Source organism: Melospiza georgiana, chromosome 19 (genome assembly GCF_028018845.1).
Source record: "Melospiza georgiana isolate bMelGeo1 chromosome 19, bMelGeo1.pri, whole genome shotgun sequence".
Lineage (NCBI taxonomy): Eukaryota > Metazoa > Chordata > Aves > Passeriformes > Passerellidae > Melospiza > Melospiza georgiana.
Window position 1 is genome coordinate 8,221,073 of NC_080448.1, and position 22,814 is coordinate 8,243,886.

General features: G+C 46.4%; 2 protein-coding genes and 2 non-coding genes across 5 annotated transcripts; 3 read left to right on the forward strand and 1 right to left on the reverse strand.

Annotated features, from left to right (window-relative positions):
• Positions 1–2,530: 2,530 nt before the first annotated feature.
• Positions 2,531–12,641, reverse strand: PSPH (phosphoserine phosphatase). Of its 2 annotated transcripts, XM_058037509.1 has the most exons (6): positions 12,395–12,641; positions 6,926–7,084; positions 5,848–5,982; positions 4,250–4,395; positions 3,444–3,592; positions 2,531–2,717 (listed from the first exon to the last, which is right to left on the reverse strand). In XM_058037509.1, the coding sequence occupies exons 2-6, from the start codon at positions 7,063–7,065 to the stop codon at positions 2,607–2,609; spliced, it is 681 nt and encodes a 226-aa protein (XP_057893492.1). In that variant the 5' UTR covers positions 7,066–7,084; positions 12,395–12,641; the 3' UTR covers positions 2,531–2,606. The 2 variants fall into 2 exon arrangements, with proteins under 2 accessions (XP_057893492.1, XP_057893491.1); XM_058037508.1 differs by lacking the exon at positions 12,395–12,641 and having other exon boundaries at positions 6,926–7,097.
• Positions 12,642–16,773: 4,132 nt separating this feature from the next.
• Positions 16,774–22,673, forward strand: CCT6A (chaperonin containing TCP1 subunit 6A). The gene is made up of 14 exons (XM_058037796.1): positions 16,774–16,932; positions 17,205–17,268; positions 17,614–17,748; positions 18,300–18,473; positions 18,621–18,724; positions 19,388–19,498; positions 19,982–20,141; positions 20,331–20,413; positions 20,772–20,868; positions 21,127–21,274; positions 21,511–21,644; positions 21,760–21,862; positions 22,134–22,206; positions 22,367–22,673. Exons 1-14 carry the CDS (start codon positions 16,799–16,801, stop codon positions 22,437–22,439), a joined length of 1,593 nt encoding a protein of 530 aa, XP_057893779.1. The 5' UTR covers positions 16,774–16,798; the 3' UTR covers positions 22,440–22,673.
• On the forward strand, positions 18,046–18,176 carry LOC131091703 (small nucleolar RNA SNORA22). Its single transcript, XR_009115418.1, has one exon. It is a non-coding gene; the product is annotated as a small nucleolar RNA SNORA22 (small nucleolar RNA).
• LOC131091702 (small nucleolar RNA SNORA15) lies at positions 19,148–19,282 on the forward strand. Its single transcript, XR_009115417.1, has one exon. It is a non-coding gene; the product is annotated as a small nucleolar RNA SNORA15 (small nucleolar RNA).
• Positions 22,674–22,814: the final 141 nt, after the last annotated feature.

The window sequence follows — 22,814 nt, forward strand, 5'->3', positions numbered from 1 at the left end:
TGAATAATCACATTAAAAGCTTTTTTATAAAGGGTGATGGTCAGAAGACCCACCTGGAGCCCAGCTCCTGCCTGTGTGCCCTGTGCTGCTCCCCAGACTTTGCCCCTCTGTGCTGGGATGTGTCCAGGCAAATCTGTGACACTGAAACTTTGCCTCCCCCTGCTCTATTCCCTGCTGGGAATTTTCCACTATTTCACAGACAAAACAGCTGAGCCTCTCCTGAGCTCAGCAATGCTCCTGCTGCCTCCTGGGCTAGAGGTCAGCCTCCAGTGAAAGGGGAGGGGGGCAGTTTGGTGTTTTTTCCAAGGCAGTGTGACCTAAAGAGCTGTTGAGAAATCCCTGGCACTGCCCCACGTTTCCATAGAGCCCCGAGTGGCAGCAGCTCCTGCTGTGAATGTTAAACTTCATTTCCAGGGCTCTGTCTGAGCCCTGAGCCATGCCCCAGTGCCCTCCAGCTGATCAGCTCCATGGCAGACTTATTTCCTTTTTATTTCCTTGTTTATTTTCCTTTTTATTTCCTTATTTATTTGCTGGTTTTAATTCCATTAAAAAAAAAAAACAGCAAATAAACTCCTTCACTTCCTAACTGTGGGACTGCACAGGGGAAAAGTGGGAGCAGAAACTCCTCAGATGTGCCCTGCTGGTGCAGCCCTGCATGAACAGAGGCAGGATTGTCCAGGAGCTGCCCTGGGAGCTGGCTGGGATTTCCCTCAGGAAGGATTTCCATCTTCAACACTCCCAGAAGTTGTGGGCAGCCCTGCCAGCATTGTCTGCTTGGCTTTTGTGGGGTTTGCTGAAGCCTCTGCAGATTCTTTGGGCTCTTACATGACTGCCTTGCTCCAAAACCATCCCAAGTCTGCTTCTGGATTTGTTTTCTTTTAACCCTTCTACTTCTCTGCTGTTTAAATGCTGTTGTAACCTCAAGCCAAAAAGATTTTTCAGCATCTCTGAGAGCTGCAGCCCTCACCCTGGGCTGTGGTGACTCCTCTGTCCCCATCTCCTCACAGAATGAACAGAACCAGTGTTTGCTTTAATTGCTGCTGCTGCTTTAATGACTGGACAGCAGCTGTCTCGTGGTTTAATCATCATAACTTAAAGAAATTCAGTGCTAATTGTGAAAAGCAGTGATTATTATAAAACTCTGAAATTTTGGAGGGTAGGGACATCACTTGTTTCTGTTTCTGAAATTTGTGGTGGGGTGAAAGTGAATTGCCACACTTCAGTTTCTGGAAAAATGCTGGGGCTCTTTATAAGGACTTAGAAGATAAAAACCTCAGCAGATATTAAATGTTTTTTACATTAAATCCTATCATATTTACCCATCTTTCTCCTGTGTGTGGTGGGGATGGAAGGAAGGGGCAGGTGTGATGGATTTTAACATTGCTAAAGCTTTTCACATCCTCACAGGTGAGATTCTTACAAGTCAGGGAAATGAAAATCCCACAATGTGAAAAACACTCAGGAGAGCTGTCAGCATTTACCAGGTGTGTTCTCCTGGATCAGACACTGAAGAAACTCCTGAAAAAACCAGGATCCATCAGCTGGAGCTCAGAGGAGTTCTTAGAACAGGTCAGGCTTAACTCTAGCAGAGTTTAGGGGTGGTTAATCCACACTGGAGGCAGAGGAAGGGAATGAAGTCTCCCAGAATTTCCTTTAAATGTTGATTAATTCGTTCCCATCCCATTATAGCTGCTGGGGGTGGGCTGGAAATGAATAAAACACTCCACAAACACTGAGACCACTTCCCAAAATCAGCACTTTGGAGTTTGATTGGAACATTTTGATGAAGAATGGGAACTACTCAGTCCCTCACCTGAAAATATTTCTTGGCCAGGGGTGAACATTGCATCTCAGATTTCCCTGCAGCTCCTGCCCCAGACAGGTTGAGTAACTGATGTTGAGTAACAGATGACACCACAGGTTCTCTGTGGCCATAATTTTAATGAAATCAGAGATATTTAGGGATGTTTTCCACCTGTTCACTGCTCACCTGCAGCTGGGATTCTGTGCAGTGAAAGGTACTTGCAAACTGCAGCCTGAATTACATTATTAAAATCATAATCATTATTATTGTTATTATTGATTAGGCAAAGTTCTTTTTGTGGCAGTAAAAGTTACTGCAGCCTGAAATAATAATAATAATAATAATAATAATAATAATAATAATAATAATAATAATAATAATAATAATAATAATAATAATAATAATAATAATAATAATGTTATTCTTCTTGATTAGGCAAAGTTTTTGTTTGTGACCTTGTTCTTTTTTGGTTACCCAAAATAAACAAAGCATTACTGATGAAACAACAGATGTCCAATATTGACCAAGAGATAATCTCTTCAGGTATTTTTAACTTTTTATTTTCTATGTTTAGTCTTCCCTTGGAAGTAAATAATTTATTTCTTCCACCATAGGAAAGTTTTATTAAAAATATTCCCCATTTTCATTCCAACCTATCTGAGCAGCATGGTGCCAGAGTGGAAGGTCCCCAACCCCCAGAATCATTAAAAAACTCCAGCCCACAAGTTTGCAAACAAATAAATGTTTAATGGCATTGTATAATGGATTTACAGGTGTTAAATAGATTATTTTACAGGAGGATTTATCGCTCTTCCAGCTCCTTTAGCAGTTCATCAAAGTGGGTGATGTACCACTTGGCTTTCTCCTTCACTTGCTTTCTGACCACATTGCCTCCAAATCCAATGAAGCAATCCTGGAGAAACACAAGGGATGGGCACATGGGTTATTGCATGGAAAGAGGGAGCTCTCAGTAATTAAATTTGCTTTTAAGATTGGCTTTTAAAATCTCCACCCTGTTTTCCTTTGCATGTTCATTTTTCAGATTTATTAACAATTCATTCTGCAGCATTTTGGTTATTGGGATTTTCCTCAGTGCCTTGTAGCTTCCAGATTCTCAGTAAAATCTGAACAATCTGATGTAAATGTGATGCAATTGCATTCAAGAGCAGGTAAACATTGGCTTATGCATGAGCATCCCACAATTACCCCTCTCCTGTTTGTCTTACCTCTGTTTGCCTCATCCCAGAGATACCAAAAGCAAACTTTAACCCTGTCCTCAATCATTAACCAGAGCAATCATCATTTCTACATCTCACAAAACCCCCTGCAGTGAAAGTGCAGGGTTTAAAATTTCCACTGCAACTTTTTTTTTTTTTCTCTTTTTTCCTTTTTTTTTTTTTTTTTTTTTTTTGCCTTGAGGTGGGAAGAATTAAACAAATCCTGAGCAGTTTTGGGGTATTGGGAGACTTTTGTGTAGGGAAAGGAGCTGAAGGAGAGCTGGAATTAAAATCTCTCCTAAGACATGAGCATTTATAAAAGTTGTCTTTCTGTTAATTTTTAATTAAAGAATCCAAACCCCACTCTTCTCTTTGCCCCAAGGATTTGCTCAGAAGGAATTCAGGATTTCTGCAATACTCACTCCAGGAGGGCAGGCTTCCATGTCTGTAGCTCCATCCCCAATCATAACCACCTTCTTGAAATGGAACTGTTCTTTCAGATGAGTGATAACCTTTCCTTTCCCCCCTGATTCAGCTGTTGGTTGTGTTTCATCAAATCCTGCATATTCTCCTAGAAAACAAAGGAGGGACAAGTTGGAAATACAGATATTTTCTGGTAAATGAAGGAAAAATCTCTGCCTGTGGTCTTGATTTCAGTGCATGCAGCCCTGTAAAACTCACAGCATCCCAAATCAGTAAGTTTAAGGCTGAGATTTCACCCAAGTGTTTCAAAGAAAAATAGAGACAATTTCAGGGAAAACCAGTGTGGGCAGTGCTACCAATCCATTCCCAGCCACTCTGGTGTGAACATCCCAGAGCAGCCCCCAGGATGATGCAGAGTGTAGGAAAGCCTGAGTAAGAACAACCTCAGCACCTCCAGCTCTGCTGGGACATAGCTTCACACCCAGAGCAGCTCCAGGGCCCAAAGCCCCTGAAAGGCAGGGCTGGGAGAGCACCTCAGGTCATGGACTCTTTAACTTGGAGGAGAGGAGAAAATGAAACTCTGCTCTCAGCAGCTGCACAGTTTTACCTTTGGCACAGCTTGCAATTAAAAAGTAACTCCGGCTCTATTCCTTACACTGAGATGCCCTGAGCTGGTTTTTGATAAGGTTCTGTGATTTTCCTCCATGGATTGGTAACAGGACAGTGCCTGCAGCCCAGTATCTGAGAGCTGGAGCAGGAAAGTGCCATTGATCAGCAGAGGGAGGAGTTTGGAGGGGGCTCTCACCGTTGAAGTAGAACTTGAGCCTGTTGGCAAAGACGTTTGCTGTGGGGATGTTCAGCTGCAGGGCCACGTGTTCCACAATGCTCTGAAAGCCCCCCGAGACCAGGAACACCTGAACCCCTCGTTGGTGGAGTCTGCTCACCAGCTCCCTGGGGACAGACAGACAAAGGTGAAATAAATCCTCCCTGAGCCAGGCTTTGTGCTATTCCAGCTTCATTTGGGGTGTTTGTGCTATTCCAGCTTCGTTTGGGCTGTGCTCCTTCCATCTCTGCTGCCCAAAGCTTTTCCCTCTCTGTCTGTGTTTGGCAAGAGCTGCACAAAACCATCACTTCATTCCTCAAAAACAAACACTCCCTAAAACTGTTTTCTTTCCACTTTCACATTAATTCCCTTGAACAAGTGAGAGCAGATCCAGTTCAATTATTTTTTTTTCTCATCTGGAATGCAGCAAAAAGCAGGGGATGAGACAAAGCCAGTGCTCCAAAATGCTAAGTGGACTGAAAAGTGCAAAATGCAAATGTTTTCTAGCTCAGAGTTGGTTCACCAGATGCTGGACATCAATGCCATCTTTAGAAGAAGGCAGCAGCTAGAGAAAAGGAATGAAAAAAAGAAGTTTGTGACTCCAGTAATGCCAGCAGGACTTGAAGGCAGTGCAGAGTTTTGGGATTTGGCTCTGGAGGCAGAAGATCAGCCTGCAGCAAGGAGAAGGGGTGGCAGGACCAGCAGAAACAATAAAGACTGAAAAGCAAAGCAGAGCCTTAAAGCAGGACACAGAAAAGGAGGAAGAAAGAGAAGGAATGAAAAGGAGGAAGAAAGAGAAGGAATGAAAAGGAAAATCACATGATCCTGAGGAAACAATGTTCTCTTTGTAGCTACCTCTAGCTGTCTTCTACAGAAAAAAAGATAAAATACAAGCACAGCATCATAAAAAACTCTTTTTATATGCTAAAAATATTTCAGACTTGAAGCTATGGTCAAATTTTGTAGTAAAGGAATTCTTTTCAATTGATAGAAACAATTTGAATAGGGAAAAAAATCCCCAGAGCTTTTCAGTTTAAGTAGTTTATGTTCATTCCAAACCTCAGGATGAATGAATACACATATTTATGTGTATACACACATATTTATGTGTGTTTGCTTTAATTTTAATGTTTTGAGGGACTGCAGAATGGGTTGCTCTAAGCAATGGATCCCCCAAACTGCACTGAGCAGAGTCACAGAGAGGTAACAGAGTTGCAGAATAGACCAAATTTAGGGAGGTATTAAATCTCCTCCCAGTCCCATCACCCCTGAAAAACCAGAGGTTGAACAGATTCTTTTCCATGGCCATTTAATCCTCCAGCCAGGATCTGAGCTTGGCAGCCAAGGTGCCAGTTAATATCTAAGAATCTTTTCTTTTTCCATGGATGTTTAACCACTAGCCATGGAGCCAGGCTCCTGATCCAAGCTCTGCACACACCCAGCATGGAGATGGGGCAGGAAAGGCAACACAAACCAGCCCTGTGGCCTTACAGCATCACTAATGACACTGAATTTGCTTTATTTATTCCATCTGCTTCCTGAACACTTAAAAAAAAAAATAAAAATTCAATTCTTCTTACCTTATTCCTGGAGTTAGCTGAGGTGGGTTGTCAGATATTAATTTCTGCACTTGTTCATAGGAGGGCCTGATGAGACCTAACCGTGCTGTGAGAGCTGCCTTGAATGTCACAGTGCCACCCATGGCTCTGCGGGTCCTGGGGGACAGACAGACAGCAAATCAGGGACACTTCATATTCCTGAGCTGAATCCAACAGAGCTTTGGCTGAAAGCTTCAGCTTGTGCTGTTTCCCAGCCTCAGCCATGGGTTGGGAGTGCTGTCCCCTCTCCTCCATCTCATGGTAAGGTTTTCTCATTCAGAATAAAGTTTGGTAGTGCTTAGCCAAGTTTAATGATGAGGGCTGCTCTTAGTCTATCAAAATTACCAATGGAGATTTAATTCAAAATTACTACTAGAGATTTAATTGAAAATTACCAATAGAGATTTAATTCCAGGATACTTTTGTTGGGCAGCCTCACAATTCGCAAACCAAGTCACCTCATCCTTATCACCCCAATCCTCATCCACTTATTACCCCACTTATTACCCCATCCTCATCCACTTATTACCCCACTTGTTACCCCATCCTCATCCACTTATTACCCCCACCCCTTTACAAACTTTAACCATCTACAACAGAACCAAATTACTGTAAAGGACAAATCCATGCTCACAGACCAATCCATGCTCACAGCTCCATCACCCCTGGCTCATTCTGCCTGGCCCTGTGTGAGCTCCCCAGCCGTGGCTCATTCTTCCTGTCCCTGTTTGATCTCCCCAGCCTTACTCACATCTCTGCCATGGCTCAGTCTGCTTTCCTGACCTGTGAGAGCTCCCCAGCCATGGCTCACGGTGCCTGGCCCTGTTTGAGTTCCCCAGCCTTACTCATATCTCTGCCATGGCTCATTCTGCCTGGCCCTGTGTGAGCTTCCCAGCCTCACTCACATCTCTGCCATGGCTCACTCTGCCTGCCTGGCCCTGTGTGAGCTCCCCAGCCATGGCTCACTCTGCCCGGCCCTGTTTGAGCTCCCCAGCCCCACTCACATCTCTGCCATGGCTCACGGTGCCTGGCCCTGTTTGAGCTCCCCAGCCCCACTCACATCTCTGCCACGGCGTCCCCGACCCCGCAGAACTTGGCCAGCTCGTCGATGCCCTCCTCCCTGATGACTGTGCTGTCCACGTCGAAGCACACGGCGTCGGCGCTGCGGAAGATCTCCTTCAGCTCCATCAGGGATGCCATCCTTTTGGGAGTCTTCTTACTGTGAGGGGACAAGATGAAATCTTTGTCTGAGTGGGAGTAGTGCACTGTTTCCTGAGCCATTGGTGCTGCTGCTCTGGTGTGGGCGAGAAGGGCCGAGCGCAGGCGGCTCAGGGCTTTTATCCCTGAGGGGGGAATGGTGGTGGAGGTCTGCCCCAGCTGCTGATTTGCTCCTGCTGTTGCTGCCTACTGATGGTCAGCTCGTGCTCCAGGTGGGCCGTGGAGCCCTGGGCTGCTGCTGATTTGTTGTCTGCTGCCTCAGCCCCTTCGTGGGTTCAAGGTTGCAGTCCTTGGCACTGCCTGAGGCGCCAGGCTGCCAAGAGCTCTGTGGGGTTGCAGGGCTCTGGTTCAGATCAGGGGGACCTTGGTTTCTCATCTCTCACAGCAGTTGCTGCAGGACACCCAGGCCCTAAGGATTGATTACAAACTATCCTAAACCTATCAATGAGTGGTTATCCCTAAATCAGGAAGGTTTAGATCCTGTCCTACATCCTCATTAATAAAAGATTGGACCATTAACATTGGGGATTAGCCTTTTATAAACCCATCAAACCCTTGGCCCTTGAGAACATCTCTCAACCATCAAGACATCACTGTGACCATGCTCACAGGGGTCTGAGGATGAGGGAAGAGATGAGGATCTGACTCCATGTTTCAGAAGACTTGACTTATTATTTTATGATATATATTATATTAAAACTATACTAAAAGAACAGAAGAAAGGATTTCATCAGAAGGCTGGCTAAGAATAGGAAAAGAAAGAATGATAACAAGGGCTTGTGTCTCAGACAGAGAGTCCAAGCCAGCTGTTATTGGCCATTAATTCCAAACAACCACATGAGACCAATCACAGATGCACCTGTTGCATTCCACAGCAGCAGATAATCAATGTTTACATTTTGTTCCTGAGGCCTCTCAGCTTCTCAGGAGGAAAAATCCTAAGGAAAGGATTTTCCATAAAAGATGTCTATGACACATTACATTTTCCATAATAGTCCCTAACAAATAATTTTAATCCCTTTCCATAATAGTCCCATTTTCTACCCCTTTAATGACAAAAGTTTCTTTTCTGCCCTGTTAGATCTGTCCACTTCAACATGGTGAGCACTTCTGCAGATCAGAAGCTTAAGGATTTAAATATCTTCTTACTCATCCCTACTCTCCTTGTGCTTTCAAAGGGGAATTCATTCAGTGTGGATGTTACTGTTTACTAATCTGTAATTTAGACACAAACAACACCTGCCTATTTATCTCACTTCTCAGATTTTTGTATAAGTTTTTGTTTTTTCCAATCTCTCAGACATCTCTCAGGACATGTCTTGTATGATTGATCTGGGCTGCAGGTTCTTTTCCTGGGACAGGGGAAAAACACCATCAAACAGCACATTCTTAAGAATTATGGGTGTCTTTATAACCTTTAATCTTTTGTTTTCCTCTCACTAATGGTCAAAGCAGGAACAAGAACCTTTGGGTTTATTCCCAGGACGTGATGAATGTTGGGATACACAAAAAGCTTTATGAAAAATTCCCATCATCACTACAAATGTAGAGCACACACCTCTCTTATCTGCTCTTTGCATGGAATAAAAGAGAATGCTCCAATCTGTTGTGGGGAGGTGGAAATCTGTGTGAAGGAACCACCCAGCCTGAGTGGTGGAACCTGCTGTGAACAGCCAGGAGCTGTGTCTGCCTGACAAGCAGGAGAGGTCAATGAGCAAGGGACAATGAGTGACATGAGGGGCTCAGACAGGACATTTGTGGGCTTTATTCTGCTGCCTTTGAGGGGTGGTGGCACTAGAGGAGATATCCCAAAAAAGGGCTTTACAGAGCCCCTCTGAACTGCAGTTTGGCACAACCCTGCCCTTGGTGCACACCATAAAACCCCAGTCCAGCTTTAGGACCATGACTAAAGGATTATTTGCTGCAGGCCATGTGGGGTTTTATCTTTTTCTCCAAAGACTGCACCGGACATGTAAGAAAAATTCGTTATCATGAGTAACTGATAGCTATATAATAGTCATAATAGTTATATAATAGTCATAATTAGTTAAATGAGTTATCAGCCATCAGCACAGCACATAGAAGAAAAGTGGACATCTGAACTTCATGTACATCAGAACTTCATATATAATAGTTATATAATAGTCACAATTAATTAAATGAGTTATCAGATATCAACACAGCATGTGAAAGAAAAGTGGACATCACAACTTCATGGACATCACAACTTCATGGACATCAGAACTTTGTGGACATCAGAACTTCATGGACATCAGAACCTCCCTCTGCCAGCACCCAGCTCTGAGGTGAGGCCTGGTGGCCAGAGGCCAGCTCTGAGGTCAGCCTTGGCACTGGCTGGGCAGGTGCCACGTGAATTGCACGTTTGTTTTAGCCTTGACTTGCCCTGGGCTGCAGAGCTGTGCTGGTGTTTGCAGTGAAAGCTCCCAGATTTCCAGGCAGCAGGGCCGTGTTCCAGGGCAGCTGTGACATTGGCGTCACCAACGTGTGTCCCAGCAGCCACCCTGCTGATGCAAAGCCACCATTGCCACACCTGGGGCTGCTCTGTAACCCTGTGAGGCAATGGCACCGTGTGGGGACATGTCACTGTCACATTCTCTGAAAAATCCCTTCACCAGGATTGCTTCTCCTGGGAAGATGAGAAGGCTCAGAGAAAAATGAAAACAATCATTATCTGATTTGCTTCTCCTGTGTTGGCTGCTTTGGAATGTGGTTTGGACACTGTTTACCAACAGGTGCATGTTTGATTGGTTCCATGTGAATTGTTTTGTTTACCAACAGGTGCAATGTTTGATTGGTTTCATGTGAATTGTTTTTACTTAATGACCAATCACAGCCAGCTGTGTCACACTCTGAGTCACGAGTTTTTATTATCATTCTTGTTAAGCCTTCTGTCTGTATCCTTTCTGTATTCTTTACTATAATAATATAATATCATAAAATAATACATCAGCCCTCTGAGAACATGGAGTCACATTCATCTCTTCCCTCGTCCTGGGGACCTCACAAAGACCACAGGGACACTGCTCTGTGACGTGATTGCTCAGTGACAAGCTGTAATTTTGGTCTGGATGCAAGGCTTTGATCTGTCCCAGAAAAAGGTTATCTCTCCACAGGTGTGCTGGGAGTGATGAAATGTTCACATTTCCTTCTCTCTCTGATATCCACATTTCCCATGTTCCTTTCCCTGACAATGATGGCATGAATGCTGTGCTGGACTTTGCACTTTGATGGACAAATAAAGAAGAATTACTGTGGAGTCACAGTTGGAATTAACCCTGTCCTCTCTTTATTCCTATTTGAAAATAGTTTCAAACTGTGGTTTATGTTGTCTAAAAATGACAAACTGGAAGGGAAGAATTGCAAAAACCATCACAGCAAAAAGAATTAAAGCTGTGTAAAACCCTTCCATGGACAAATCTCAGCTGCAGTCAGGGAAAAGCAATTTTGTATTCCAGAGTGGTCCAGGCCTGTATAAGTGGCAGATATTAATTATTCCAAATACAGAGCATCTGATTGCTTTAAAGTGTAAATGTTTTAATGAGATGGGAAGAAATTCCCACAAAATAATGGGTTCTGTTTCCACATGAAAAACACTGATAGAGAATCTCTGATCTTCCTGCCACTGAATTTCAGGTAGGTAATCAATTCCTAGCCTGAAAAACATCCAAGCAGCAAACATTTCAAGAGGTCTGATATAAAATACCATGGGGAAAAGGTAGAAAGAAGAATATGGGGAAGAGAAGAACACTGGGCAAAGAAGTGACTAAGGAAGACAAAAGAGTGAGAGAGAAAGAGGTAGGGTGAAACTTGAGATAAAGATGGAGAAAAAAGAAAATTATAAGGGAAAAGGGGAATTCCCATGAGATCTCCTTGCCTCCAGACTATGAAATGTTTCATTAGGCTGTTAAAAAAAAATAAAGATATTTTCACAATAAATAACTCTCTTTCATAATAGACAGGGTGGAGTCACAAACAGGGGAATTATGTAAGAGCACATGGGAAAGGAAAACAGCTGAAATCCTCTCTGTTTGCTGTCCCTTCAAAGAAGGGCACTTGCCTCATGGGGAAAAGCTGCCCCATCCTCTGTATCCATAGGTAATGTGGAAATGCAAATGGGAGCAGTGAGTGGTGCTCAGAACTGCAGGTGTTCTGGGGCTGCAAGGTTCTGATGAGATCTCAAACCCCTCATTGTGACTAAACCTCCCTTGTTGTCATATTTCAGCTTTCACAAGTGCTGCCACGCTGCCACTTTGCATGATGATCACATTTATTGCTGTTAAAAATGAAGATTAAGTGAATCTTAATGAAATATTACCCATCACTCAGGAATATCCTTGTTTGCAAACAATTTCTGATTCACTTCCCCATTTAACATTGAACATTAACAGAAGTTCAACCACATTAAACTGTTTATTTTGCCTTGAAGGGAAACTGCTGCTCAGAGCAAAGGATTTGGAGAAAATAGTTCTTGAAAGTTTTTTTCAGGACCTTTTCCTCCTACAGCTTCTAAGAACATTCCCAGGAGTGTTTCCATGGTATGAGTTGAAACAAACCACTTAATCCTCATTGTTTCCAGTCCTGTGTCTGTAAAATGGGAATAATACAGTGGCAAAGCTTTTCTGTGCTGAGCTTTCATCCTCAGAATGAGCAACGTCTTGAAAGCTTTAGAGGAAAGCTGATACATTTAAGCAGATTAGTTATATTTAAGCAAATTGTGTTTGTGTTTTATATAAGTTTTAGAAGTTCGACTCATCCACACATAACTTTCTGTAGCTTGCAGGCTGAGAATAGGAAAAATCAGTCCTTAATCTCCTGGGTTTTCTTCATTTTTTTAGGTTTTTTGTTAAACCTCCTGGATTTTCTATTTCATTTTGGGTTTTGCTTTAACCTCCTGCTCGGTTTGTAAAGGCAGTGGCACAAAGCTGCCTGCGAGTCAAGAGATGAGCTGCTCGCAGCTCCGCACGATTCTCTGCACAGCAGTGCCTCACAGCGAACTCATTCAAACACCTCGCGAAAAGCAGGTGAAAAAGGGCAGAAGGAACCTGTAGGATGTTGACATCCACCTCGTAACTCTCCAATCCCCTCTCGCCCCTGCTGCCAAAACGCCGCTGCTCCCCCCGTGCCCGATTGCATCATTCATTCACGCTGCTCTTATAAACCAGCCGGGCAGCACAAGGCACAAGATCCTCCTCGTTTTCCCTGCTGGAAAAACCCCCCTTGTGTTATGGAGCCGCGAGCCAAACTCCAACCCCTTCCGAGCTGCGAGAAAAGCACGATCCCGGTGACTTACAGGATACAGAAGGGAAGCGGCCGTGGCTGCTGCTGCCGCCGGGAGGCTCCGGGCTGCGCCTGGCAGGGAGGGATCAGCTGAGCCCTCAGCGGCACAAACCCCGCGCACGGGCTGCGCTGGACGACAGCCGCATTTTGCCGCTCGGCCCCTGATAAAGCGCTGAGTCAGGCGGCCCGGGGGGTTTGTTTGAGGTGCTCGCACACATGGGAGCAGAGCAGGGCAAGCTGTTCGCTGCCAGCGAGGGCGGCAGAGGTGTGACCGCCCCGGGCCAGGGGAGGAGCCGGCCAGGCCGGGCCGGGCAGGGAGCGGCGGCCGCGGGGGGCTCGCTCGGCCCTCACGGGCAGCTCAGGGCAGCGGCAATCGGGAGCTTCTCCTGGCTGAAATCAGCGAGATCTCCTGTTTTCGGGAGAGAAGGGAGGATTTATGAGCTGCGATCACAGAATCACCAGGTTGGAAGAGACCTTCAAGATCATCGAGTCCAACCCAGCCTCAACACCTCAGCTACACCCTGGCACCCAGTGCCACATCCAGGCTTTGTTAAACCCTGGCACCCAGTGCCACATCCAGGCTTTGTTAAACCCTGGCACCCAGTGCCACATCCAGGCTTTGTTAAACACATCCAGAGATGGGGACTCCACCACCTCCCCAGTCCCAAAATTCCCAGAATTCACAGAATGACCAGGTTGGAAGAGACCTTCAAGATCATCGAGTCCAACCCAGCCCCAACACCTCAGCTAAACCCTGGCACCCAGTGCCACATCCAGGCTTGTTTTAAACACACCCAGGGATGGGCACTCCACCACCTCCCCAGGCAGCAATTCCAGAACATTATCACCCTTTCTGTAAAAAACTTTTTCCTCACATCCAACCCAGATTTTCCTTGGTAAAGCTTAAGGCTTGTGTCCTCTCCTTCTGTCAGTGCTGCCTGGGAAAAGAGACCAACCCCACCTGACTACAGCTGCCTTTCAGGAATTTAAAATTCCAATATCTCCTCTTGGCTTGAGCTGTTAGTGCATCCCTGAGTGAAGTTACACACACAAATCCCATCCAAAGCTGGCAAAAGCTCGGCAGCAAAGGGGAAAGGCGTGGGAAAAGGCTCTGTGCTGTGTCCCCAAAAGCTGTGGAAAAATTGCCAAAGCTGCCTGTGCTTGTGTTTTGGCATCCCACGGAAGAGCTTCCCTTGCTCACTGCCGTGGCTTGGACAATGGGACAGTGCCAGGCCAGGAGTTGTTTGGTTCAAGGTCAAGAAAAGCTGATTTAGCTGACTTAGCTGCTTTTGTCCACTTGTGCCAGGAGTCCTGTGACTGCTGCCCGTCTGTTCTGCACCGCTGGGTGCTCCAGTCATGCTCTGTGCACGACCTATCCTGCCATCCTGGCAGTGTCACCCCTCAAAATTCCATTTATTAATTAAATCCCATCACCTTTTGTGCCCCTCCTCCCTTTATGCTTTTTCAGAATTTCTCAGTACATGACAGGATCATCTCTCAGGAGCTTCTTGAGTCAGGAGAAGATGGGACCAAGCCCCTGTGCTGCCCAACTGGTGCCAGGGATCAGCAGCCCAGTGCTGTTTGTCAGCTTTATCGTGGCAGGACAGGATGTTGTTCAAAGCAGATTTAGAAATCATTTCTGTGAATAAGGTTAAAGGAAAACCCATCTTGATAAAGATGAAAGAAAATGGCTTTTACTGAGAATCTCAGAGGGGTTTTTGCCAAGATAAGCAGTGCCTGGCTTGACTAAGAGAATTGCTGCTGAATATTTCATGAAGGATGTTGCCTTTATTTGGCTTAGTTTAATGGACATGTTGGCTTTAATTTAGTTAAATATTTTGATTTTAACCTGGTGTAATCCATTGAATTCATAGGGCAATTTAAGTCTGGTAAGCATTTGCCCTTTATTTTCATTACACATAAAAAACAACTAGAACAATTCTACAGCCAAGGCTGAAAAAAAAAGGGAAAAAAGCTTGTCTTGATGGCTGAAAAATGCTGCAAAATGGGATTTTAATGTGGAGATGCTCGTGAGAAATGTTACTATAACACAAAATAACTATCCTGAGGAATGTGAGCCAGCAAGGAAACACAGAGAGCTCTGCCTGGGAGCTGTAGGTGGATGCTCAGGAAAATACAAACACAGCACCCAGCTCTGGTATGTCACTACAGAACCTCTCCATTTTTACAAAAAAAAAAAAAAAAAAAGAAAAGAAACCAGCAGAAACCACCTGCATGGAGGATTAGGATGTCTTTGAAAGCAGCTTTTCCCTTTTCCCCCTTCTGGTCCTAAAAAAAAAAAAATCTCAAAACTAAATTTTCTCTCTATTTTCCAGCAGAAATAATTCCTCTCACAAACCTGAATCTGGCCCACACCACTGCTACCCCCACAAATGTTTTAGGATGGGCAATTCCTGCCTTTCCATAGGCATCAGCAAGGAAAACATGAAATTTAACAAGCCTGGGATGGGTTTGACAAGGCTGCCCTCTGCTGAGAACAGCCCTGAGAGGAACAAGCAAAAAAATAACAAACCAGAGAAGCAAGAGCTAGAAAATATTTGATCTGGGAGTTCCAGAATCCAGGGCAGTGCAGGGGATCGGGGTGTTTTAACTGGACATTACATTTTAGCTATTTGCACAGCAGCCTTGGGCCAGGTTTGGTGGTTTGTTTTGTTATGGTTTCAGCATCCCAGTGAAGTGCAGACAACATTTTAACAGAGTTCCAGAGCTAACATTGAAATGACAACTGTGATTCCCTGCATTTTGCAATGTTTAATGTTTATTTCTAATGATTGCAACCACAGAGGAGGAGAAAGCCCAGCCACTCCACAGGGAGACAGACAGGCCCCATGTGGGAGTCCTCCTCTTGAGCACACCGTGGCATTCTGCCCAGAAACCTGAGATCCTCACCCAAAGCAGGTGGCACAGCCTGCAGCCAAGCCCAGCCAGGCTGCCCTGACACCTGACACTGGCATTTCCCATCAAGCTCCCCCAAAAGCAGCAAAATTGGGCCCAGCAGCAGGCTCAGACTTTACTCCTGGAGATGGTGTGGAAATACATCCAGCTCACTGCACTGCTGGAGCAATCCAGGGCTGCATCCAGAGCCCCCTGCTGCAAAAAGTGGGATGGAGAGGGAAGGATTTTATAGAATCCATAGGTTTGGTTGGAAGGGAACTTAAAGAGCATCTTGTTTCAGCCCCTGCCATGGGCAGGAACACTTTCCACTATCCCAGGTTGCTCTAAGCCCGGTCCACCCTGGCCTTGGACATTTCCAGCTTCTCTGGGCATCTTCACACCTGGTGGGAGAGGGCTGGGGAAGGTCTCTGCCTTCCCTGCACCAAATTCTGACAAAATTCTGACCTCAGGGCTATTGTGCCTGTGGTCAGCAGCCTCTGGAGCAGCTGGGCTGCAGAGCCCAGGGAACTGCCTGGGGGTTATTGTGGGGCCTCATGCAACACCTGGAATCAGAAGAGGTTGTGTCACACCCAGTGTTGCCGTGTGGGTGTTGGAGGGGACAAGCCCAGACGGAGCAATTTGGGATTCAAGCCTGGTGCAATCGGTGCCTGCAGGGTGTGAGGGACCATGGCGGGAGCTGCTTCTTCAGCTCTTCTCCGGGGAAACTCACTTGTCTTTCCATTTCAGACTCCAAGGACACGAATATTGGAGTGAGCCCTGACAGCCTGCGTAGGGAAAATGTTTCAGCACCCACCGAGGTTGTCTTGGCAATAATATTGCTGGTTTTATTCTAGACAGAAACCTCTGCATGGCCTTGGGAGGGACCATCCCCATCCTCAGAACCCCCCGGAGGGATTCAGTCCAGGAAAGCCCCGGGCAGAGGGTGTGCACTGGGGGCTATGGAGGGCTCGGCTCCCTATACATCAGCTTGTGTGCTATGAGAAAATGCGTTTTTATTAACTTCAATCCCGAATTTAACCAAGAACCATTGATTATTAATCCACGCCACTTAACTATTAATTTTATCGGTCTAATGTGAAATCACTGGGTTTAATTATTTATTCTGACGGTTCTGCGGAGTTGCTGGGGGTGTCCGAGATATCAGAAGGCGGATTAAGCACCGACCATCCCCGCCCGTTCAGACACCCCCACACCGGCCCCGCGCTCCCCTCATAACTCTCTCTGAGGGCGGTACCACGCCCGCGCCTCAGACGCACGGGGGGGCGGGACCAGGCGGAGCGACAGGCTCTGCAGCCAATGGGAGCGCGGCTAGCGCGCCAACGAACCAATGAAAACCGGGACGCCTCGGCGGCGGGAGCAGCCGGGATGAGCGACAGGCATATTAACCAATAGAAATGCTGCCAATGCCAATGGGCGAGCCCGGACTGTTCTAGAAGGGGCGGGCAAGAGGCGGGACCGCAGTGCCCCGCCCCGCCGGCGCGGCCCAGAGCGGAGCGCAGTCATGGCGGTGAAGGCGCTCAACCCCAAGGCCGAGGTGGCCCGTGCCCAGGCCGCGCTGGCCGTCAACATCAGCGCGGCCCGCGGGCTGCAGGACGTGCTGAGGACCAACCTGGGCCCCAAGGGCACCATGAAGATGTGAGGGAGCCCCCGCGCCTCTCGCCGCGGGTGGGGCTGGGGGGGAGCACGGCCTGAGGGGAGGCGTGAGGGGAAGCGGCGGGGCCGGGAGGGGAACAAAGGCGGAGGCGGGAGGGGTCCGTGCTCAGGGATGGAGGGATGGGGAAGGAGCGGGCGGCCCCGCACGTGTTTTGGGGCCGGGGTGGGATGGATGAATGGATGGGGAAGGAGCGGGGCGGGCCCGCGGCCTCACACGTGTGTTGGCGCTGCTCACCCGCCCGTGCCGCCCGCAGGCTCGTGTCGGGCTCCGGAGACATCAAGCTGACCAAAGATGGCAACGTGCTGCTGCAGGAAATGGTGAGCTGGGGCTGCTCCGAGCAGGGGGTTTAGGGAGGGACGAGCGCCTTTGGGTGAGGGGGAATCGCGTCCCCCCTGCCCCAGCCACCCCTATCCATTGAAGCAAAATGCGCCTTGGGAGGAGGGTGGAGAAATAAATGCCGGTTGAGGCAATACTGCAAAGAAAATAATGTTAAAAATACAAACGGAATGAGTAAAATAATCAGCCAAAGGAGTAGCAAAACAGTTAGGGTAAACCTTCAGAACATCGCCTTCAGTTCTTTCTTAGTTCTTTCTTCAGTTCTTCTGGTCTCGGATTTTCGTTTGCTGTACGACTTAACTGCTCATCTTCTTATTTTTGTCTAGCAAATCCAACACCCCACGGCCTCCTTGATAGCAAAAGTAGCAACAGCACAAGATGACATCACTGGAGATGGCACCACCTCGAATGTCCTCATCATTGGAGAGCTCCTAAAGCAGGCAGATCTTTATATTTCTGAGGTGTGTGTGCAGTGTTTCATAGGTGGGCAAGTTAAAACCTTCAGTGGGCTTTTTTTGTTAAATGTTTAACAGGAGTGGAGCGTAAATGCATTGTTCTGCTTAAAATGAGAAGTTGTAAAAACGGGGAAAAGCTGGAGGAGAGGATTTAAACCGTGTTCAAAATCAAACCCACTTATTGTGGATACTGTAGCTTTTGAGGTTTTGGGTGATACCTGCTGTTACTTTGTTTTGTGGGACTGAAAACACTTCTGGAGTGTTTGACAGGAGCTCCTCCCTGAGGGCAGGTAAACGTGGATATTGCACAGCGAACACCCAAGTGTGCTTTGTAGTTCCCTTGGTTTCAGTCTGTGCTAAATTAATCTGTGCTTTTCCTCTGCATTGGAAGGATTTCCATTCCTTTTACATGTATTCAGAAGGACAGAACACATGGCCTGGGCAGCATATTCCCTGTGCTTTGCCATTCCTTGGAATGTTGAAAGCACAGGTTCTGTTTGTGCAAAAAGAACCATTTTATCTTCCATTGTCCAATGATCTCTCTTCCCTTGCCTTAGGGTTTGCACCCTAGGATAGTAGCAGAAGGATTTGAGATTGCCAAGGAAAAAGCACTTGAGGTTTTGGATCAGGTCAAAGTGTCCAAGGAGATGGACAGGGAGACCCTCATTGATGTTGCCAGGACATCCCTCAGGACTAAAGTGCATGCTGAGCTTGCTGACATCCTGACAGAGGTGAGTGTCCCTGTCACCTCTGCCTCTGTGGGTGAAGAGAGCCAGCTGTGGAAGTGCTGCAATTATAATTTTAAGTGTGAAAGATGTAAACTTGCACTTTGGAAGACTGATGGTGATTTTGGGATGTTTCCCTCCCCTGTTCTGCAGGCTGTGGTAGATTCTGTCCTGACAGTCAGAAAACCAGGGGAGCCCATTGACCTGTACATGGTGGAAATCATGGAGATGAAGCACAAATCAGAGACAGACACCACGTAAGTCTGGAGGATCCTTGGGCTTCAATTTAATGGGACCCTGAGCTTTGAGGAGCCTGAGGGGTTTTGGTTTCTTTTTAGGGTGTCCTAAAGCTACCACTGAAAAGTTGAAATACAAATTTCAGCCATAAATATCTTTATGAGGGAGAGGTTACAATAATCTGCTCTTCCAAACTGAGACAATCAGTCAAGTCTGGCTTAAATCTGTCAGAAGTTTCTCACTCACTGAATTGATTCCTTAATGAAATTATTAAATAGCAAAGAACCTCGCTGGCTTAACAATGTTGGATAAATACTCATTTTTCTTAGTGTCTGTGGCTTGATCATGCTTTAGGTTGGCATCTGTTAAATACAAAGCAGCATTTGATAAATGGCAACTGGATTGTGGATTGGGTATTCCATAGGATTTCCCTTTCCCTCAGTGCATGGATGAATTCTGCCCTAGCTTTCCTCATAGCTGGTGCAGTCAGACACCATGCCAGAGCAAATTCCTTTTTCCCACTGTGCCTGGTGTGCTTTTTGATGGGATGAGCATGCCCTTGGGAGGGGAACACATCAGCCAGCAGTGCCCAGGCAGTTTGGGCTGGGGCAGTTCCACTCTCACACTCCATGGAACCCTGTGTTTGTGTCCATGGACACCCAGAGGGGTTTTTAACCTTGCAGGCTGATCAGGGGGCTGGTGCTGGATCATGGAGCTCGCCATCCTGACATGAAGAAAAGAGTGGAAGATGCTTTTATCCTTACCTGTAATGTGTCTCTGGAGTATGAGAAAACGTGAGTACCCAGCACATGCTCCTGTCCTGAGGACTTTTATTTAAAATGTGCTTAAATACCAGCCAAGACTGAAGGGGAAACGTGATTTCCCTTCTGCAGCCCTTTTGGGAAAGGTGGAGGGTGAGCAAATCTGTGAGAGGCAGAGCTTCACAGTGGGTTTTATTTTGTTGTATGATCACAGAAAGGTTGAAAGTCCTTCCTTTCTTGGGCACAGTTTGATATTGTAGAGCAAACACATTAATACATTAATACAGTTCTCTCAGTTTCAAGCATCTGCCTTATTTTTTGAAGTGGAAAAGCTCTGAACCAGAGAGCAGAACATCAGTGTGGGTTGGAGGGACTGGTTTGTTCTGGGTTGATTTCTTCAGAATGTTACTGAGGAAACATTCATTATGCTCATTCCTTATGCTCCAGTTTATTTCTACAGCAGAGAGGAAATTTTCTCACTGCATTTTTGTGGGTTTTTTTTTTTTTTCCCTTCAGGGAGGTGAGCTCTGGATTCTTCTACAAAAGTGCTGAGGAGAGGGAGAAGTTGGTGAAAGCAGAAAGAAAGTTCATTGAAGACAGAGTCAACAAAATCATAGAGTTGAAAAGAAAAGTCTGTGGCGACTCAGACAAAGGATTTGTTGTGATCAACCAGAAGGTGAGGTGAAGAGAATAACTAAAAATTATTTGAAATGCCAGAATTAGCTAAATTTAGGCTGATAATTCTGAATATAATGTACAGTTCCTACTTGAGATCTTCTCTGAGCCTTGAGGAAGATCTTGTGTCAGAGAGAGAGGAGGTGATTTTAGCTTTGTCCTTATGCTGATGGTCCCTTTCTGTTTGCAGGGAATTGACCCATTTTCCTTGGATGCCCTTGCCAAAGAAGGAATTGTTGCTTTGAGGAGAGCTAAAAGGAGGAACATGGAAAGGTCAGTTTTGGGGAGAGGAGAGGATACAATAATCTGCTCTTCCAAACTGAGACAGTCAGTCAAGTCTGGCTTAAATCCATCTTTAAAGGCTTGACTAAAAATTCCACTTCAATCTGTGCAGCTCTTCTGGTGTAACTCAGGGCAGTTTGGACAAAGTGCAGAAAGGGCAGTTTGAGCTCTCAGGATGCTTTAAATGCAGACACCTACAGAGGAGCCTTAATTCTACAAGTCAGTTTTTTAAAGAGCTCTTCCATGAACAAAACCAAACTGTTGCAAAGCTAGGATCTGCATGCTGAAATACTGCAGTGATTTTGGGTTTTATTGAACATAAAGCTGAGCTGTGCCTGTTCTCTGTCAGACTGACCCTGGCCTGTGGTGGCACTGCCATGAACTCTGTGGAGGATCTCACTCCTGACTGCCTGGGACACGCAGGGCTTGTCTATGAGTACACCCTGGTGAGTGACCAAGGGTTGGAAGGGTAAAGCTGGAGTAGTGAAATAAAACACTTAAAATCCACTTGGATGTGAACATCTGCCTGGGTGTTTGCTCCTGTCATAGGCTGAGAAAACAGAAATAAAGTTCTGCTGCTTCTCATCACTTCTTGAAGTGCTGTCAATGCAGAACCCAGCCTGACAGCATCCAGTTGATTAATTTGTGTACACAAATTGGTGAAGCAAGTGGCTGACAGGCAAACCTGATGCTGTTTTCCCCAGGGGGAGGAGAAGTACACCTTCATTGAGAAGTGTGAGAACCCCCGCTCGGTGACCCTGCTCATCAGGGGCCCCAACAAGCACACGCTGACCCAGATCAAGGATGCAGTGAGGGACGGGCTGCGGGCTGTCAAAAATGCCATTGAGGATGGTGAGTGCCCTCCCTGTTCATCAGCATGAAGGTGTGTAGAAACTCATCCCAAAATTAGGGAATTATGTATCAGCCCCCTTGGTTCCTGCTCCAATCCAAGCCTGAGCTCAGGGTGAGGTGATTTTATAGTTCTGTGGTTGATTACTCACCTGTTCAGGTGCAGGGTATGGAGGGAAGAGACCAAACTGCACTAAAAATGAGCAGTTTAAACTGAAACAGGTGATGTTCCCTTGCAGGATGTGTGGTGCCAGGAGCAGGGGCACTGGAGGTGGCAGTAGCCAATGCTCTTGTGAAACACAAACCCAACGTGAAAGGAAGAGCCCAGCTGGGAGTTCAGGCTTTTGCTGATGCTCTGCTCATCATTCCTAAGGTAAAAGGAGTTCTGGGTGATAAATTGGCTTTAAAGCACACACAGACTCAGTGCTTTTTCTGCTGCAGGGCTCTGTAATCAGCAAAATGAAACCAATCCCTCTGTTCTGTGCCAGGTGCTTGCCCAGAACTCGGGCTATGATCCCCAGGAGACACTGGTGAAGGTCCAGGCAGAGCACGTGGAGTCAGGGCAGCTCACTGGGGTTGATCTCAACACTGGTAAGGACTCCCTCAGCCACAGGCTGATGCTCCAGTAAGAACCTGGCTCAGCTCTGAAGCACAGAGGGCTCTGAGTGCAGAAAGATTTATCTTTATTGATAAAAAGCTGCACAGAAGCCTTGGCAGTCAGGCTGCTGTAGTTCAGTGTGTGCTGATTTGAGGTTTTTAGAGGATGAACCACACTGTTGGATACAGTGAGGGATATCAGATGTCAGCCAGCAGAAAGTCTCTGTGTGAGCAGATTTTTAAAGGCTCTTCACTTCCCTTGCAGGGGAGCCCATGGTGGCTGCAGCAGCTGGAATCTGGGATAATTACAATGTCAAAAAGCAGCTGCTCCATTCATGGTAAGGCTGGCAGGATTTCACTTGTGACATTACTCTGTGTGTGTGTGTTCAGGTGATGTAAAACTGGGGATCCCATGTACAGGAAGATCTCTTGAAGCACAAAAATGAAGCTGAGTTTGGCAATTGTAACAATATTTCTTTGCTGTTTCCCTGTTTCCAGCACGGTGATTGCCAGCAACATTCTCCTGGTGGATGAAATCATGAGAGCTGGGATGTCCTCCCTGAAGGGCTGAGCTGGAGCTGCTCCCTGTGGAATTTCTCCAGGGAATCCAGCCCAGGGCCCTGTCCTGGCTGTGGTGGAGTCACTCTGCCATGAGGGGCAGCCCCCTTGAAAACACGGCCACCCAAAATCTCAGCAACTTAATCAAAGATTTGGCTCTAAAAAGGAGTTATTTATTTTTGATTTCACTGAACTGTGTGGCTGCAGTTGCTTTCCATTTTTACCCAATAAACTGTTCTGTTCTGTGCTTTGGGTGTCTGTTTTTAAACCTTCTGCAGTGGGGGCTGCACTCCTGAGTCCCACCCTTGGCAATTTTGTGAAATTACTACTCAGCACTTGGGAAATTACTGCTACTGCTGCTGTGGGAACAGGGTGGGATCAGATCTGG

Bases quoted from the DNA above. Each gene is read 5' to 3' on its own strand.
- CCT6A (XM_058037796.1), top strand. From the start codon at position 16,799: ATGGCGGTGAAGGCGCTCAACCCCAAGGCCGAGGTGGCCCGTGCCCAG. The intron at 18,474-18,620 runs GTGAGTGTCCCT...CCTGTTCTGCAG, and splicing joins TTGCTGACATCCTGACAGAG to GCTGTGGTAGATTCTGTCCT. The intron at 20,869-21,126 runs GTGAGTGACCAA...TGTTTTCCCCAG, and splicing joins TTGTCTATGAGTACACCCTG to GGGGAGGAGAAGTACACCTT.
- PSPH (XM_058037509.1), bottom strand. From the start codon at position 7,065: ATGGCATCCCTGATGGAGCTGAAGGAGATCTTCCGCAGCGCCGACGCC. The intron at 3,593-4,249 runs GTGAGAGCCCCC...TTTGTTTTCTAG, and splicing joins GCTCAAGTTCTACTTCAACG to GAGAATATGCAGGATTTGAT. The intron at 2,718-3,443 runs GTGAGTATTGCA...GTGTTTCTCCAG, and splicing joins TGGAAGCCTGCCCTCCTGGA to GATTGCTTCATTGGATTTGG.